The sequence below is a fragment of the Hesperophylax consimilis genome, chromosome 3, assembly GCF_061612785.1.
Source record: "Hesperophylax consimilis isolate HC1 chromosome 3, BYU_Hcon_1.0, whole genome shotgun sequence".
NCBI lineage: Eukaryota > Metazoa > Arthropoda > Insecta > Trichoptera > Limnephilidae > Hesperophylax > Hesperophylax consimilis.
Window position 1 is genome coordinate 42,020,650 of NC_142838.1, and position 16,619 is coordinate 42,037,268.

A 16,619-nucleotide genomic window follows, 5' to 3' on the forward strand; every position below is an offset into this window, starting at 1 on the left:
AATAAAAAAGTTTAACGTAATGCATACAAGTGTGTCATTTATTTATCTCTGTTAGTTGTACATAATTCTATTTGCGAAGAAGAAATTATTCACACCACAAATACAAGTTTAACGTAATGCATACAAGTGGTCATTTATTTACATAGATTTATTTTATTTACTTATAAAACTTCATTTTATTATTATCTACAAAGAAACATTTTTATATACATAAATAAAAGTAATACGATAATATTTCAAATATTCCAATGATGCAGTCACTTTTTCACTGATTCTTGCAATATGCCCTCTTACAAAAAGGTTAAAGTTCGTATTTTTATGACAGAAAACAAATCAAATACATACCTACTATTTATTATTTCAATAATTTTCTCCATGCGAAATGTTGAATTTAAAAAAAAAAATTCTTTCAATTATAAAAATACCAACTTGGCGAGGCACTACAAAGTGATGCAAAATAATGTGTTTTTGATTTTAAAACTTGATAGCTACTTAAAAAGAGTGTATGTAGGATGCTCTAATCAAATACTGGGCAGAATACATTTTAGCTTTTGAAATAATTGAGCATTTTATTTTCAAAAAACTGTTCGTTTCCTAAATCGAACATAGATAATATTTCTCACAAAGACAGTAAGGAAGGCACAACGATCTCAATGAAACCATGTGAGTTGTTCTCAAAAGCGAACAAATCAGCACGAGGGATTTTAACATAAAACATCGCCAAAAAACGTGTTTTATTTTATTTTGTGAAATGGGCACAAATATTAACACATTTCGGCCGGGTATTTTTTTTTGCACTGGCGCTTCCCTGACTCCGGGCGAAAATAAAGGTCCTGCCCGAATTCCTTTAATTTTGTAAGTTTTTAGGTAAGTTTTTAGATTCTCACGGCCAAAAGCATTTTTGTTGTTTGTTTTTGGGGTGTTATGCCGTGTTGCGCTAACTCCATCTTTAGCCGACGTTTCGGACAGCGTTGCAGTGTCCATCATCAGGGCAGATCCGGTAGATCCGAAGATGTGTGTCCTTTAATTTTTTTTAAATCACTACATCTTCGAAAATAATTAAAAATTTCTACATAGTAACTCAACATACCCAAGATATAAAAGTACTAAACGAAAATCGAATATTTTTTATTATTTATAAATGCAACTCAATTAACTCTGTTATATATTTATTACGGTCCGCCTATCGATATTTGCTCATACCGGCTTTCTTTAAATACGCCCGACATCTCTCGCTCGCTTGCACATAGGAGTTGAGTGAGTGAGGAACAGAGAAAGAGATTCGATTCGGTTTCACGGTCTTAAAAACCCTCATTCCAGTAATTGAATTATTTCACTAACAAATAATATACTATTCTTTTGTCGAAATACCGTTGTAAACGAAATAAAAAAACAGACTTGCATTACGATTCGATAATTATGTACATTTAGTTGGGACCTTTATAAAGAGATTGGTATATAATATTAATATAAAAACATTGAATAATTCCATCTTTTCTGCCATTGAAATGAGGCCGTCGCAAAAGGTAAAACAACCCTTCCCGGCGTTAAGCATCAATCGACCGAATGGGTAGGAGTACCTTTCCCGGCCGAAGTGTGTTAAAATGATTTCCAATCAATTTCTAAAGAACTTAATTTGAACATTATACAATAAAACCGTATCTGAGAAGGGATTCCTAAGTAGGAGATTTTGCACTTTAAAGCAGTTTATATGGAGCTGATTTTTTTTATAGGCTTTTATTTAGATTTTATTGTAAAAGGAAAATACTCCAACCCCCTGAAAGAATACACCAGACGCCTGAGAGGTTAAATGGGAATTTCATTCTTATCACCATAGTGAAGAGCTGCTTGATTTTGCTTGAATATTCCATCGCCTTAAACCATTTTATTCGGAAAATACATAGCAAGAATCGGTATAATAAGATGATTAAAATTTCTGCAAACATTTTAGTAAAATGTCACGTAATTTTAGCCTAAGGGACAGTTCTCCTTCGCAGAATATATGGGTGGATTTGCCATCGACTTGTATAAGAGTATCTTCACTTTGTAAATGAATAATGCATCCGTCAGGTCCTTTCTCCACTTTAGCATCCGTGATTCCTTCTTGCGCCAAAATCCTTATAAACTCATCCACGTCCAAATTGCTGAATTCGTATTTCATGTTTCTCATAACCGTTTCGGGGAGGGGTTCAGTAGAAGGGTTAATGGGGGGGTTTTGGTCGAGAGGGAGGAAGTGGTGCTTGTTGTCTCGGACGATCATCTCGACGGATATGGTGGCGGCGTGGAAGCCGCTCTTCAGTTCCTGGGGAGCTAGAGCTGCCGCCACATCCGGGTCCATCCAGACCCGATCCTGCTTTCGCTTAAGTGGCAACCGCACTACGCTGCCTCGCTTGAATGATAGAACTGGTCGATCCTAAAAGACATAAAGAAAAAAAAAATACTATTATAGACTACGATATGGCACCAGTATTTTTGTTCCAGCATTAGTATGTATGTATGTGAAACGAACCATGAATAATGTGAACATAAATGAAGAAAACAATCTTCTCTACTTCAATGTATTTATTTCAATGAACACACATTGCGTCCAAGCGACGTCAATTTATCTCCGCTATTTTAAATGGCCTTGCGTGGTGTCAATTTATCGCTACTTGATTTCATTCATAGAACCTCCATAAATTAGATTTATTTTAAATATAAGTGATTCAACATCAATATAACACACTAAATTTATAATATACTATATATTGAATGCAGACGTTATAACAATGAGCCCTATACTCTGTTTAAGGAGCTAAACGTCACAAAGTTCATAAAACTGGGAAGACTTCGGTGGCTAGGTCATGTGGAGAGAATGACCGAGCATCAAGAACCAAAGTCCCTGCTGAGCTCAAGACCGATAGGGAGAAGGAGCCTGGGAAGGCCAAGGTTAAGATGGAGCGACAACGTCCTCAAAGATTTGTCTGCCTTGGAGCTTCGAAACTGGAGAGAGCTGGCGCGGGACCGAGATGAGTGGAGGAAGACTCTTGAGGAGGCCAAGACCCACCAGGGGTTGTAGAGCCAAAAGTGATGATGATGATGATGATATATTGAATATAATAAATATTAAATAAATACAATGACAAACATTTACAGCATTTTTTACATCAATAAATTTAGGACAAGTTTGCATAAAAATTAATTCATTTGCTATGTTCAGTTTAAGTAAAAAAAAAAAAACTTTCAAAAGGGATGGGTTAAGCTGATAAACGCAACCATTCAGAAGAAAAACATTGCTTGAAATGGCTTAATGGTCAAGATATTTTGCAATTCTCTATTCTTCTTCTCTTGCACCAATAGACATCCAAAATGATAGACTTTCCCTAACATAAAATCTGCGTATCATTTCAACGATCTGGAGACAAACCACGTGACTATATATTTGGCAGCAGGTACGAGAACGCTTTGAATAAACTACGACATCAGTGGTATGTTGACCGCCTAAGAACGCACATGGATATAACCGAACCGTCTTCAAATCGGGTTGTGTAGCGACACAAAAATGAGTTAAGTGGGTAAATTACAACATAGTTGTAAAAGTATCTATATAAGTAACTAAATAGTACAGGGTTTTCCAATAAGAGGTGTTATTTTGAATAGCCCGCTATTTCGGTAGATGTTACTTTTGAAGCTGTCATTTTTTGACATTTGACAAGTAGAAACTACGCCATTAATAAAAATGGAACGATACACGCTTCAACAACGCATTGAAATTATTAAAACTCACTTGAGTGAATCAAATGCAAATCATCTTGAGTGATGAGGCCCATTTCCACCCTAGTGGCTTCGTCAAGAAGCAAAATTTTCGCATCTGGGGTTCGGAAAACCCAAGAGTTATTGTTGAAAAGCCTCTCTATCCTCAACATGTGACTGTTTGGTGCGGTTTATGGTCCGGCGGAGTCATTGGACCTTACTTTTTCGAAAATGAGGCTGAAGCAACAGTTACGGTGAGTGGATTGCGCTATCGAGAGATGATTAATGATTTTTTATGGCCGGAATTGGATGGTATTGATCTGGACAGCGTTTACATTCAACAAGACGGCGCTACGTGCCTCACAAGCAACGAAACCATTGATTTTTTACGATTTAATGTCAAAATAATAACACATCTTATTGGAAAACCCTATATAACCAAAAATTTTAAACAAAACCTTTTGTTTATCCAAATTAGGGATTTGTAGTTAGGTTTTTTACGCAGTCAGCAATTTGTGCGCCATTGAATAAAGGACTAGTAATTCGTAAGCTGATTTTATTGTAGAGGACTAAATAGTGATATTACAATGCGAGTTGCCTGTATATTGTCAGATTCATTTATTGACAAATCACAGAAAGGGGGATGGTCACACCGCCTTCCAGCTCAGCGCAGCTTGGTTTGTTCCCCTTTCTCTGAAGGGCAGATCTATAAATTTAGATGTCTATGCTTCAACGTCACAACAATCCTCAAATGGAAGATCCATAGTCCCAGGGGCTCCAGCTAAGTAACTAACCTCTATGACTAATGAAGACTTGGGTGGCGCAGTCAGCGGAGGAGTGATGTATTGCTCCGGTGCTACCAGGGCTTGCGGCTTCAGGTCTTTGATCAGCTTATTGGCTTGGGAGAAGTTCAGCGAGGTGTCTATGGGGCAGTGGAACACCTTCATGGCGATGGGCTGGAAAGGGGCCAAGGCCTCCGTGTATGGGAAATCTGGTTCTAAAAAAAATTACATAGGATTAAACTAATTACTTTTAGAAACTAGGCAGCCATCAATTTGTGAGTCTTTATCACAAATAATGTCTCACAGTACACTCTCACTCACTGCAGCAATTAAATAATTACAGGTAGTTAGGTATTTACATTGATTGGTGATTAAGATAAAACCTAATTATTATAATAGGTGGCTATATAATTATAGGACAATTTTATATGGTGCCGTTTAGAAGTTTAACCCTTCAAGCTAATTTGTTCGCTTTTGGGAACAGCTCATATGTTCTCTTAGAAATCGTTGTGTCTCCTTTACTCTCATAGTGAGAAATATCATCTAAACGGTGTTAGAAAGAGAAAACACCATGCTTTATATTCAAATGTAGAAGTTAACCACAAAAGAATTAAAAATCTACACCTCTATGAAACCAAATGTTCTGACCGCAATTTCATAAAAATTTATGAATTTTTCAATTAATTATTTTTATATGAAATGTCAAAAAAGTGAGGTCACAATAATGTTTATAATACATTTGTATAATAAAATGTAATTTTTCGTAATCAGTAATTTTATTTGTGCACAGATTTTTTTTTATATTTCAATAATTATGTTTATTTCTAATAATAAAACCTTTTAAAAACTGTTTTTAGTTTTTAGAATATGCCAGAGGCCTGAGGGGTTAAATAGTCTCAAGGGCGCTTTATACAGTACATAGTTATACATGAATTGTATCTCTCATTCTCTTAAAATGTATTCTTTACCAGTTAGACTTTGGAATACAGTGTATATGTATGCAAATGGTTAACCTTTACAACGCTGGCCTTTTCAATGCAAAGAATCCCACCATGCGGTGGCCAGTCGGTGGCCGAGGCGTAGTGTGTTTAATTCCTCGGCTGGCTAAGTCCTCCATCACAACACAAGCAACATTTTCAGCTTACTGTGGTGGTAGTAGGAGATTTTCAAATATTGTCAGGTTATTCGTAACCCGGGAATGTTTGTCTTTCTTTAAAAAAAATAAATAAATAAAAAAATAAAAATAAAAATGCGGCATGTTTTGATACCATATATGTATTTTAGTGAAACTTGATGGATCACATATGCGACATCCGTGTATGGGGATAGCCGCCGATGGATAGTGTGCGACATCCGCTTAGATAATGTTAATAGAAAGGAATATTATGTACTTGAGTTTAGAGTGATTAAAAAGTATTTGTGTTAAATAGGATTCCCAATTGTCACAAATAAAATAAAATAAAATTGGAGGTGCATCTATAGAATAACAAGTGGGTTAAGTCAGTGAGGCAAAATAACGTACCTGTAAAGATAACAGCGTGGAGGGGGTTGGAACTCCACATCTCTATGAAGTGTACTGCATCGCCAAATCTCAAACTTGGATGTCCGCAAAATACTACACATGGCTGGAAAGAAAAATTTATATTAATTACAAATTACTGACATGCACAAATAACTTGTTACATTTGTTACAATTTAATAATAATAATAATAATACCTGGATGACTTTTATAGCGCCGTTTTTGTGCAAAAACACCTCAAGGGCGCTGTACAAACTTATAATACATTTCTACACTGTTATTACTTAACTATTTATGGAGAAAATATACAGTACAATACTTTAACATTTAATTTCAGTACATAATCTATTTATATAAATAAGTACCAAGAGATTGACATTGATTTATTTATTTTTGTATTTATTTATTTTATATAATAGAAACTAACAGTTTACATATGGGTATGAGTTTACCTATGATAATGTTTCCTTATGATGTCTCTTATGCGGTATATATATTTAGTAACTACCGGGTGACGGGTGTAGTGCATAGGTGTGTGTTTGTGTGTATGTATGAGTGTGTGCGTATATGTATGTGCATTGAACAGTTTATAATATTATTGATTCCGATTTTAAACATGGGCAGTGTATCAGAAAAAATGTCAATGTTAGAGTTTAGACAAATATTATTAAATGTATGGAGAGCACGGTTAATTGAGGAAATACATGGTGCATTTGTTTTGTAATTAAGCGTGTGTCATGTTACAATATACTTTAAAAATATATATTATATATATTATGTAATAGTCACCTGTCTATACTCCGTGCTAAACCCTTCGCTGTGAATATGCTTAAAGTGTTTCAGTCTGGCATTCTTCACCAGAAAGGCGTGGGGGAACGGCTCCTCGGGAAGGTAAACCTTGTTCTGTTTGGCCGTGGACAGCCACTCAGCCAGGATGTTGGAGTAGGCCAGCGAGGAATCAGCCACCGGAGATATGAAGAACATGGGCACCTGCGTCAGGCCCGAGTTGTCCAAGTGACCGGAGAGGCATTCAAAGAGGTCATACACCACGCCGCTCGGGTAGCAGGGAATGAGAACGGAGCCCCCGCCTCGAAGTGTCAGAGCTGTAATTAAAAGTTATTATAGTAATGCAACAACAACTAATCTTAGAAATCGCAGATTGTAGCATCATTTAAGGTTATCTTAGTCGTCAAATAGCTGACAAATTGATTATTTTACGACCTTCTTCTGCAGGGATACTCAAAATGCCAACGAATTTAAAATGGAGACAAACTGCTTATAGTGTTAGAGAGCTATTGAATTCACCTGTACTTGATTGTTTATCCTATAGTTTAAGATTCATAAACAAATTATAAAAAAATCGTTAAATTTGTAAATGTGTGAATTCCAATTATTTACATGCTTAAAAATTGCCATTTGTGGTACCTACTTGGAGAAATATGGAATTTTATGACTTATTTGTGTTGTCTATGGCCTAGTTGATAATCACAGATATGAATTTAAATTCGAATGTGCATTTTTAATATATGTAAACACATGATCAATTATTTGTAGTTAAAGATATTTCAATAATTTCGACTCGCGGAATGGCAATAAAAAATAATTCAGAAGAGACGCGGGAATTTCTTGTTAAAGTGTAAAACTACAAAGTTAGTTTTGTGAATTATCGAAGATTCCATTCCAATAAATGTTTTTAAATATCTCTTTGAATTGGCCACATTTGAGAAGTTGGTCTAAATAAGTAGGATTAAATAGTGCTCAGTAGTTCGACTGGAATAACTGAATGGCTATTATATTTCCTTTCTTATATAACATCGATCAGGTTCTCTCCTTTCCTTAAACAGAACCTCAATAATGCATTCCCAAAGATGACATACGCCCTGAGGGAATTAATCAATAAATAATAATAATAATAATATTTGGATGATTTGTATAGTGCCGTTTTTGTGCAAAATCACCTCAAGGGCGCTGTACAAATATATAGTACATTTCTACAATGATCTATGTTATTACTAACTATAGACCAGTCAAACTATTGTTAATTTATTTCTAAAAGATTGCATCCACCGGTTCGTCGATCACTAATACAAAGCTATATGTACAATGCATTTGATTGATGAACACGATGCTAAAATGTACATATGTTATTATTCTTATTTATTTATATTTTGTACAGGCAGATAATATATAGTACCATACTTACCTGGTAAGTCACTTGAGATTAACTGTGTTTATTATTTATTAGAGAAATTTAGATACAGTTTGCACGCACAGGACATAATAGGGAATTCTCGTGCATTTTGTAAATAATTTATTTCAATAAAGATAATTATTTTATTATGTGCCTCTTTTTTTTCTTTTTTTTTAAATGCATTTTCAATTTTTTGTAGTTGTTTTAAAAATTGCATGCTATTTCGGCTCTGAAAACGGTCATGCGCCATTTTGACCGCTACGTCACAAGTGCTACGTCACACCTTTGCCGCTGCTGCCGCCATCGGTTTGCAGGATCTACTCGGGCCGGTCAACAGTGACGTCATCATTCGCCCTTGAACGCTTGATCAATCACCGGGCGTTTTTAGCTGCATTGAAATATTTCGTTCGTGCCTGTTTTTAAAGTCATTATAACTTTAATAAATGATTTTTGAAAATTATAAAAACTATGTATTCTTGTGTCTGAAGTGTTTCTACATGTGAATAATTAATAATAAGTGATTTTTTGGTGTGAAGAGAATTCCCTAATGGACTTTCCGATATTTATTTAAAAAATATATTTTTATATTCTTTAACCTTTTGAACGCGTTAATTAGCTCCGTTTTATCTATACCCGTACGCGGTACATATTTTCAAATACCTATGCACGCAATTAAATGTCAAATTATAGCATTCTGGCATGATTTATTGGACTATATAGACAGAAAAGATTATTCTCCACAATATGAAAACAAATCCTCGTGTGTCAACACTCTTAGATGTTTATAAAAAGAAAAACATAAAATTTCATACAAAGACGTACCGTATCTTTAGAATGTGGTCCCGCCAATCACTCGGCGTGTGTGTACTTAGGCCACTGCGTTGATAGACACAAGTGGGACACCATGAGCACTTATCATTTTTAGTTATGAAAACTTTTTCTAAAACTGAACACTTAAATTTTATGTCACTTAATATAATAACAAAATTGGACTAACGCCATCCGTTGACCAAATTGTAAACTATAGCACTCGAAGGCGCAAAGAGGCTCACTTGATTATCGATGTTTTTTAATGAAATACAATTTTATTTTCGAGAAATTCTTGTAGATGTCAGCATCGTGATAGTTCTACGAATGTTCAAGTGAGCGGGAAATAAATTTATGTCGAAAGACCGCTGGAATATCGGCATTCAAAGTTTACAAGCCGCGTGTGAGTATGGACTTTTTGCCGTAACAACAGTTGATACGGCCGCGTGCAAAGAGTTAATGAGTTAATTACTACAGTACAAGGTTTTGATAAGAATTCACTTTCCTAAATGTGATTCGTCCCTCGTTATAAGACAGATTTCGAATAATTCAGCGAGGAGTTATATAAACATTATTTAAATCAAATGCATCTCACCGGCATGCATGCAAAGGTCTCCGAGCATATTATCGGGATTATGTGCAGGCGTTTGCGTCAGCCCCGCGATGATGAGCAAATCGGCGTTCTTCAGAGCCGTCTGGTTGATGGGCTTGGGGTGTGTGGTGAGCGTGCTGCTGCCGGACACGTAGGCGATCTTCTCGTGGGCGGACGTTAGCACCCAGTTGGCGGAGCCCAGACAGTAGCCCGAGCTGACGGGCATCACTTGAAGCGCTCCGTTGACGTCCTGGATTAGTAAAATCATATTTAAATGTATGTTAGCCACTGCTTGAGCCATATACAATAGAAACTGTTGTAAATCCCGGAATCTTGTTAGCTCTTCAATGAAACTCCGGGAAAATACTAAACACTGTACACTTTTATTGACGTAAATTACAAAGAAGCCGGATAGACAGCCCTTGTCTGTATTATACGATGGTAGGAATCTTTCTCTGAACTTGATCTTGGTAGCAGTGGTATTTATCATGATCCTGTAGTTCTCTGTAATATCGGTAGCTCCGAAATAATGCTACTAAAGCCATCTGTGTTTAGGACATCTAACTAATATCTAATATATCACAGAAACAAATCACCTAGCTATGACCAAACGGCATGAACTTTCTTGCGGAGCTAATGAATGTTGTGCTTGGTGTGTAATAAAAACAAAAAGTGGGGCGCCGCTGTGCGTAAATGCAATTTACAGTATTAAGGGTGAACGATGTTGACAACACTTTTGCGCGTGCGGTCTCATACTAATAAGGGTTCACGGCCCATTTGCCCTGTTTTTATTATCTATGAATAAATAACTTAGGGCAGTGGTCCCGAAGTGTGCGCTGCGGCGTCACTTCATAATTGATATTCTTAATGTAATTAGTTGAATCTGCTCCGCGTTTAAATGTAAGTGACATTAAAGTTTTTGTGATCTAAAATGTGTTTTATTTATTTTACCTATGATTGACTACTTTTAAAAATTGCACTGGGAGTCTTTGTAAAATCTGTATTTAGCAAAGGGGTGATGAGCAATGATGTTGTTCATTATTTATATTCAAAAAGGACATATTTATTTGATACTTAAAGTATTAAGACTTACAATTTTCTGATCGTACCCCACCATGCGGACCCTGGCCAGCGCCTTGGCCAGCGTCTCAGTATTGTAGAGCCGCTTCCAGGAGCGAGGTTTCAACACGTCCGACAGGGGCGGCGGGAGCACATGTAGGGCCTCCTTCCACTGGCTCGCCACCAGCGCCTTAGGGGCCTGCTCGATGAACTCCACCAGCTCTTCCAAGAAGAAACTGGAACAGGGAATAATGATTTAAGTACAACATACATCAACTAAGAACAACGTTTCTCGTAATTTGATCAATGCCTACTCGTAACCCTCCACACTTATAGACCACATAAATATTTCATTGTATGTCGTTTAACGTGTATCTTTACCTCAAGTCATTCCTTGGCGTGGACCTACCCCGACTGGTAAAATGAATATAATCACTCGCCAGATAATTCATAGAGTAGAGACATGTCATTGGTACCGATCCCTGTAATCATTTCTAAAATGTTCTAGAACCTTCTAAACTCTTAAAAAGTTTTGATAATACTTCTTAGCACGGCTAACAATGCCGTTGGAAATACAATATCCAATCGGTTGGCATTCTTGGTTGGGAATGAGAAACAGATGTCCCGAGATGGGCTGATGACTTAACTGTGAATAACACACAAGAATCCCAACTGCCCATCCCAATAAAAAAAAAAACAGCAAAAATACCCTATTGGGGTATGTTGTGAGGTTGAAGGTAGTGAGAGGGGAAGGAGATGGGAAAGAATGATTGAGAAGTATCTAGCTATTCAGACCTGAATGGTAGTCCTTCATCAGGGCGTTACCGGGAGCATCTACCACTCTGAGTGTGTGAAATGAGCATAGATAATAGAAACAAGGAAAATGGATGACAAACTTATTCATTAATATGAAACTGTGCACACAAAAATGTAGCAAACATCACTCACCTACACTACTGCAAATCACACCTACGCACAGCAGTGCACCGCCTTTGTTTCTACCTATGCACCAAACACATAACTTTCATTGCGTACCCATGTTGTTAAGTCGTAGTTCAATGACAATCGACATGTTTTCTTCCCATATCTCCCTATTTTTTTGTTTCTATTATCTTCTATGGAAATGCGGAATGCCCTTTTTTTAAGACAATATAACCAAGCAGTAAGGAAAATAACAATAACGTGACAAGTGACTAACCTTCCAATCTGAAGTGTGGGCTCCGTGGCGTAGACCACCCCCTTGAAGCCCGTGCCCTCCGTGATGAAGGGCAGGGCCATCATGCAGGTGTAGTTGGAGATGAGGATCACGTCCAACTGGGAGAAGTCGATCACCTTCTCTAAGGGGGCACAGAACTCGGGGGCGCTGTCTACAAACACCCGGCCGCAGCATTCTTTCAGTTCCTGCAAATTAATGAAACAAATAATGAAAAAAGTTTTATTAATCTTATTGAATTCCACTGAACAGGGTTAAAATCGCCAAAAACTGAAGAAAGGTTGAAAAATTCAAGGTTTTTTTTTTATTTTTGATAATGTTGCGTTCGGTGCTCGAGATCGGAAACTTGGATTATTCATTGGGCCAATATCATAAACTCAGCAAAAAATAAAACTACCGGATCTGACGCAAGGTCTGATGAACATGGTTACTGGACTATAGACAGAAGGGAAATTTTTAGATATATAATGTTTATTTGAAACAATCAATTAAGATTTCAACAAGAAACTTAATTGAAAACGGCGTGATGGTTAGTTTGTTAGTTTTGTGGTTATTGTTCGTGTTCTAAATATTAATAAATAACTACTGAATTTGGTTGAAGCGGTTTATTACAACACAACCAAAAAATAAACTTAGAAAACAAAACAGAACGAACAAGGGAAATTTCGAGATAATATTTCACGCTCGAAACATAAAAAATTAACTTAATAACGGTGTCAAGGTTGCTGGTACTGGACTGTTTACTCGTCCACGCCCGGTCGCTTTAAATAACTCGGCTGGCGACGATGGAAGGTTCGCGAGACTGCCGGTAAATTGACGAACTCTCGCAGAATCCAGATCTTTCGGCGGCGCTGTAATAATACCTAAGCAATTGACTAGATCCTTCTGGTGAACGCTGCCGAATCTAGAAACATGCAACGTACTAGCGTAGGTACTTCGGACTAGCGCCACTGCGTGCAGGTAGGTACTGTCCGATATATTATTGTGCATTAGGTATTTATTGGAATTAGCGGTCGCTACAGTTTAATTGCCAATATGAAAAAATAAATATAAAATGCCTCACATAAAAGGCCTTACACACCTCCCTGCAATCGGAGACAATTTAAGGAGAGTGGTGGGGGTAAAATTGGCATCTTTTCTACACACCCGCAGCGTGAAACTGATTGTGCAGCAAAGCGCTTATGGATCAAGATTGCGCCAACACTTTGCAAACATCAGAAAATAGGAATGGCTCTGGCGCTTTGTTGTGTGCAAAAAGTAAGATATGGGTAGAGAACTGGTTGATGAATAGCATGCAAGCAAACTAATGCCAAAATCAACACAATTTCACTACACATTGGGTGACTCAACGCTAGCTATAACCTGATATTGTGGGGTCGCCGGTCCCGATTTCGGAGTTTGTTTGGGCCGATCTACTCATGCGGTGATCAAAGAAGCAATCTATGGTGCTCCCCACCACTGCCCCGATATTGCCTCCAATTGCAGGGAGGTTTATAATGGATGCACTGCACAATTCAAATATAGAATAAAAATAATCGTCTGGTAAATTATATTTTAGGCAGGTACTTTATCGCTTGTTTGTATTTGTAAAGATTCTTTCTATTATATTTGATAATTTTCTAAACACACACATCGGTTCCAGTTTTCTAAATGTCACACAGCGAAATTATATTTTTTAAATTCGTTATGCAGAGTTAAATAAGAAAATACTTACCCCTTCTAGAAGTGGATCTATCACATGCGGTGGCATGTAAGTTGGCAGTGATAACAGTCGAGAACTCGGAACGAGTGGCAGAGGTAGAAAACTGAGAGCTGAACTGGCCGAGAGCCCACAGTCCAACATTATGTACAATTCCTTAAAGCTGATCACCAAGCACGGCTTGGACGCATCATTACTCAGGCTGTACTGTAAAATGAAATCATATTTTAGAATCCAAAACAATCAATGTTTACAAATATTTCCGGGTCGAATAATAATGATAAAAATTGTAGTACTCACTAGTTTCATTTCTAATATATATTTACGTCAATTTTATAGATGGAACAAAAGGGGATTTAAGTCATAAAACTTTTAAACCAAATCAACAGATTTAATTTGCACTACGAATATAATAACATAATGAACATAACCTAATTCCCGTTGACGTTTTATTGTTTGTAATTTACATAGATAAAACGAATATTGACAGTTATAAAATAACATAGACAACTAATTCTGACAGTTGTGTCGCCGTGTGTCGCTGAAAAGTAGATTATCCGGAAAATTCGTAGCAACACAGACAAAGTGTTTTCCACATTTCCATTCCACTTGCAACGTGAGTGAGTGAGTGGTTTATTTATACTTGCAACCTTCGTGTCGCTGTCAGAAATTAGAAATTAGTTTGATCACAGGATTTGCACGGGATTACTGTGCGAAAAAGGAATCGTCCATTGAAATGTCAGAATGGGTCCTTCAAGTTATAGTCACATAATAATTAGTTTGTCTATAATACAATGTTTAGTGTTTTGCAATGCTTCTGGAACGGATATAGCCCTAGATGCGAAAGCAACGTTGTTACATAGGATAGATAGTCTGAATTTGTTGATTTATACATTTCTGCTAACGCTTACAGTTTTGACTATTTGGGTTTTTAAACATCGTCGTGTCAGCTGGCTGCACGAAACTGGATTAGCTGTAATATATGGTAACTATTTATAGCTGTTTTATTTAAATATTTATTTTAATAATTAGTCTAAATATAATTTTTAGTTTTACTATTTTGTGTCATAGATATTTTTGTTTTTGTGACGTCTTAGAAATTCAATGCTATTTTATTCTTGTTACTACTATCGATAAATGAATGATTTATCTGTAATAATTTGCATGTGGGTGCTCACAAACATTGTGCAATGGTAATTATTTTGATTTGTGGACAGCTTAAATACTTATTGCAACGATATCATGTTTTTATTGGGATACTTAGGTAGCATTATTTTTTATGCATTCATTTTATGTCAGATCTAACTGTGGTGAACCTCCTCTAATATACAAACATATTTATATAGATACATTAGTGTTTAATGCTAACATTTTTTCTTTAAGTCTAAGTAAATTGTCTACTCCAGTAATTTCTGTGTGAATTTCACTATAGAGTTGACGGACCAGTACATGTTACTTATATTAATAACTGCATCACTTGCAATAGTGTTTATGTTTACACATTAATTGTTCTTTAATTTATTGCTATTATTATCCTGTTTACCACTGTACGCTTGTAACTCGATTATCACTGTATTGTAAAAGCCATTTTATAGCGTGAATAAATAAATAAGAGAATTTGTTATTCTTAAGTTTTTCCTTGTTGGCAATCTAATGTGTCTTGCATTTTTTGTTACTTGTCTGTGTTTCTCGTAATTGTAATTAATTTTTAATGTTTATACATAATATATTGCACAAATATAATTTTTATGGTAAATATTTCTATAACCGCAGCACCTTAAATAGGCACACATTATGGAAATTGCACTTCGTTTCAACTTAATTACCACAAGAGACAACCATTTACGTCGGAATAGGTGGTAAAAATACATTATAATTCCATTTTTATTCAATCAAAGTTTAAAATTCGCCTTATAAAACGGTGCTTTTGCTGCCATTTTAGACTTTTTCTATGTAGTGACACTTGCGTAAGTTTTGTCTCAATATAATTAGGCATAAATTACTTAATTAATCCAAATTAAAAAACTAATAACCAATTTTGTGCGTGTAAATAGTTATTTCTAGTAGTAATTGTTGAAACAAAGTGTAATTTCCATAATGTGTGCCTAAAAGTGCGACGGTTAGGGAAATAATTACCATTTTTATTTGTAAACTTTGCAGCAATAATTTTTTTTTATGAGTTAATATTCTTTAATTTTGAAACTTCATTCGCTTGCTGGAGCAAAAAAATTAACCGCCCTTTAGAATTTTCGCGCATCTATTCCTCTCCAGAGTGCATAAGGAGCAAAGAGGGGGGCATGTTTTCTCTAGTTGCACTCTTCTCTGCTAGATCGTGATCCTATTGGGTCCAACAAACCCCCGCCCCCAGCTCAGTACAACCACGAACTCGGTGGAGTTGTAGTCACCACAACGGTCAATTTGCTGCCCTAGCGAGAGGATACGAGAATTTTTTTTCCAGCCGTCAACCGTCTGTTATATGGATATAGATTAGTAAGATTAATAGTTGTACAATAAATCTTACACACAAAATACGTTCTAGCTAACATAATAAGCTAGAGAATTTTTAATGATTTTTTTAATAATTTTGAACTTTTGTGTTTTAACAATTTATTATTTTAGTAAAGATTTTGACCAAAAATGTGTTTGCAATGTTGTGTCAAAGTTGACTTGTCCTAATTATTTTGAAACATGCATGTTAAATGAAGAAGAACCCATGAAAATGATATAAAATCATGGTGGGTCAAATTACCGCCCTAGCGAGCAGAAGTGTGACTTTAATAGGCGCAAGCGGAGAAGGTTAATTGTATGTATTTTTGGATTTATGATTAAAAATCTAAATTAGTTCGTATTTTGTGTTGTTGATGGTAAAACAAGATTTTTTGAATTCCCACATTCTTACGAGTAAATTTTATGTTTTCTTAACAAATCAATCTTTATCATAATCTCTTTATGATTTATCATCAAAATGTAATCATTCATTAGGAATTGAAGATAATGTTTTAATTAATCATACATTTATGGCAT

General features: G+C 35.9%; 2 protein-coding genes across 2 annotated transcripts in view; one reads left to right on the plus strand and one right to left on the minus strand.

Annotated features, from left to right (window-relative positions):
* Positions 1-1,025: 1,025 nt before the first annotated feature.
* On the minus strand, positions 1,026-14,057 carry IntS9 (integrator complex subunit 9). The gene is made up of 9 exons (XM_089650719.1): positions 13,896-14,057; positions 13,611-13,802; positions 11,882-12,084; positions 10,718-10,919; positions 9,628-9,874; positions 6,824-7,137; positions 6,037-6,139; positions 4,527-4,729; positions 1,026-2,413 (listed from the first exon to the last, which is right to left on the minus strand). Exons 1-9 carry the CDS (start codon positions 13,902-13,904, stop codon positions 1,928-1,930), a joined length of 1,959 nt encoding a protein of 652 aa, XP_089506845.1. The 5' UTR covers positions 13,905-14,057; the 3' UTR covers positions 1,026-1,927.
* A 136-nt stretch (positions 14,058-14,193) lies between these two features.
* Nhe3 (Na[+]/H[+] hydrogen exchanger 3) overlaps positions 14,194-16,619 on the plus strand; it is a 43,379-nt gene continuing 40,953 nt past the window's right edge. The window contains exon 1 of the mRNA XM_089650722.1: positions 14,194-14,580. Within this exon, the coding sequence (XP_089506848.1) occupies positions 14,340-14,580 (241 nt within the window). The 5' untranslated portion in view covers positions 14,194-14,339. The remainder of the gene's footprint in view (positions 14,581-16,619) is intronic.

What these genes read in the sequence shown, in the direction of transcription:
- IntS9 (XM_089650719.1), bottom strand. An exon ending in AGACCTTTGCATGCATGCCG is followed by an intron (nt 7,138 to 9,627) that starts GTGAGATGCATT and finishes TTTTAATTACAG; the next exon opens with CTCTGACACTTCGAGGCGGG. An exon ending in TTAGCACGGAGTATAGACAG is followed by an intron (nt 6,140 to 6,823) that starts GTGACTATTACA and finishes TTTTCTTTCCAG; the next exon opens with CCATGTGTAGTATTTTGCGG.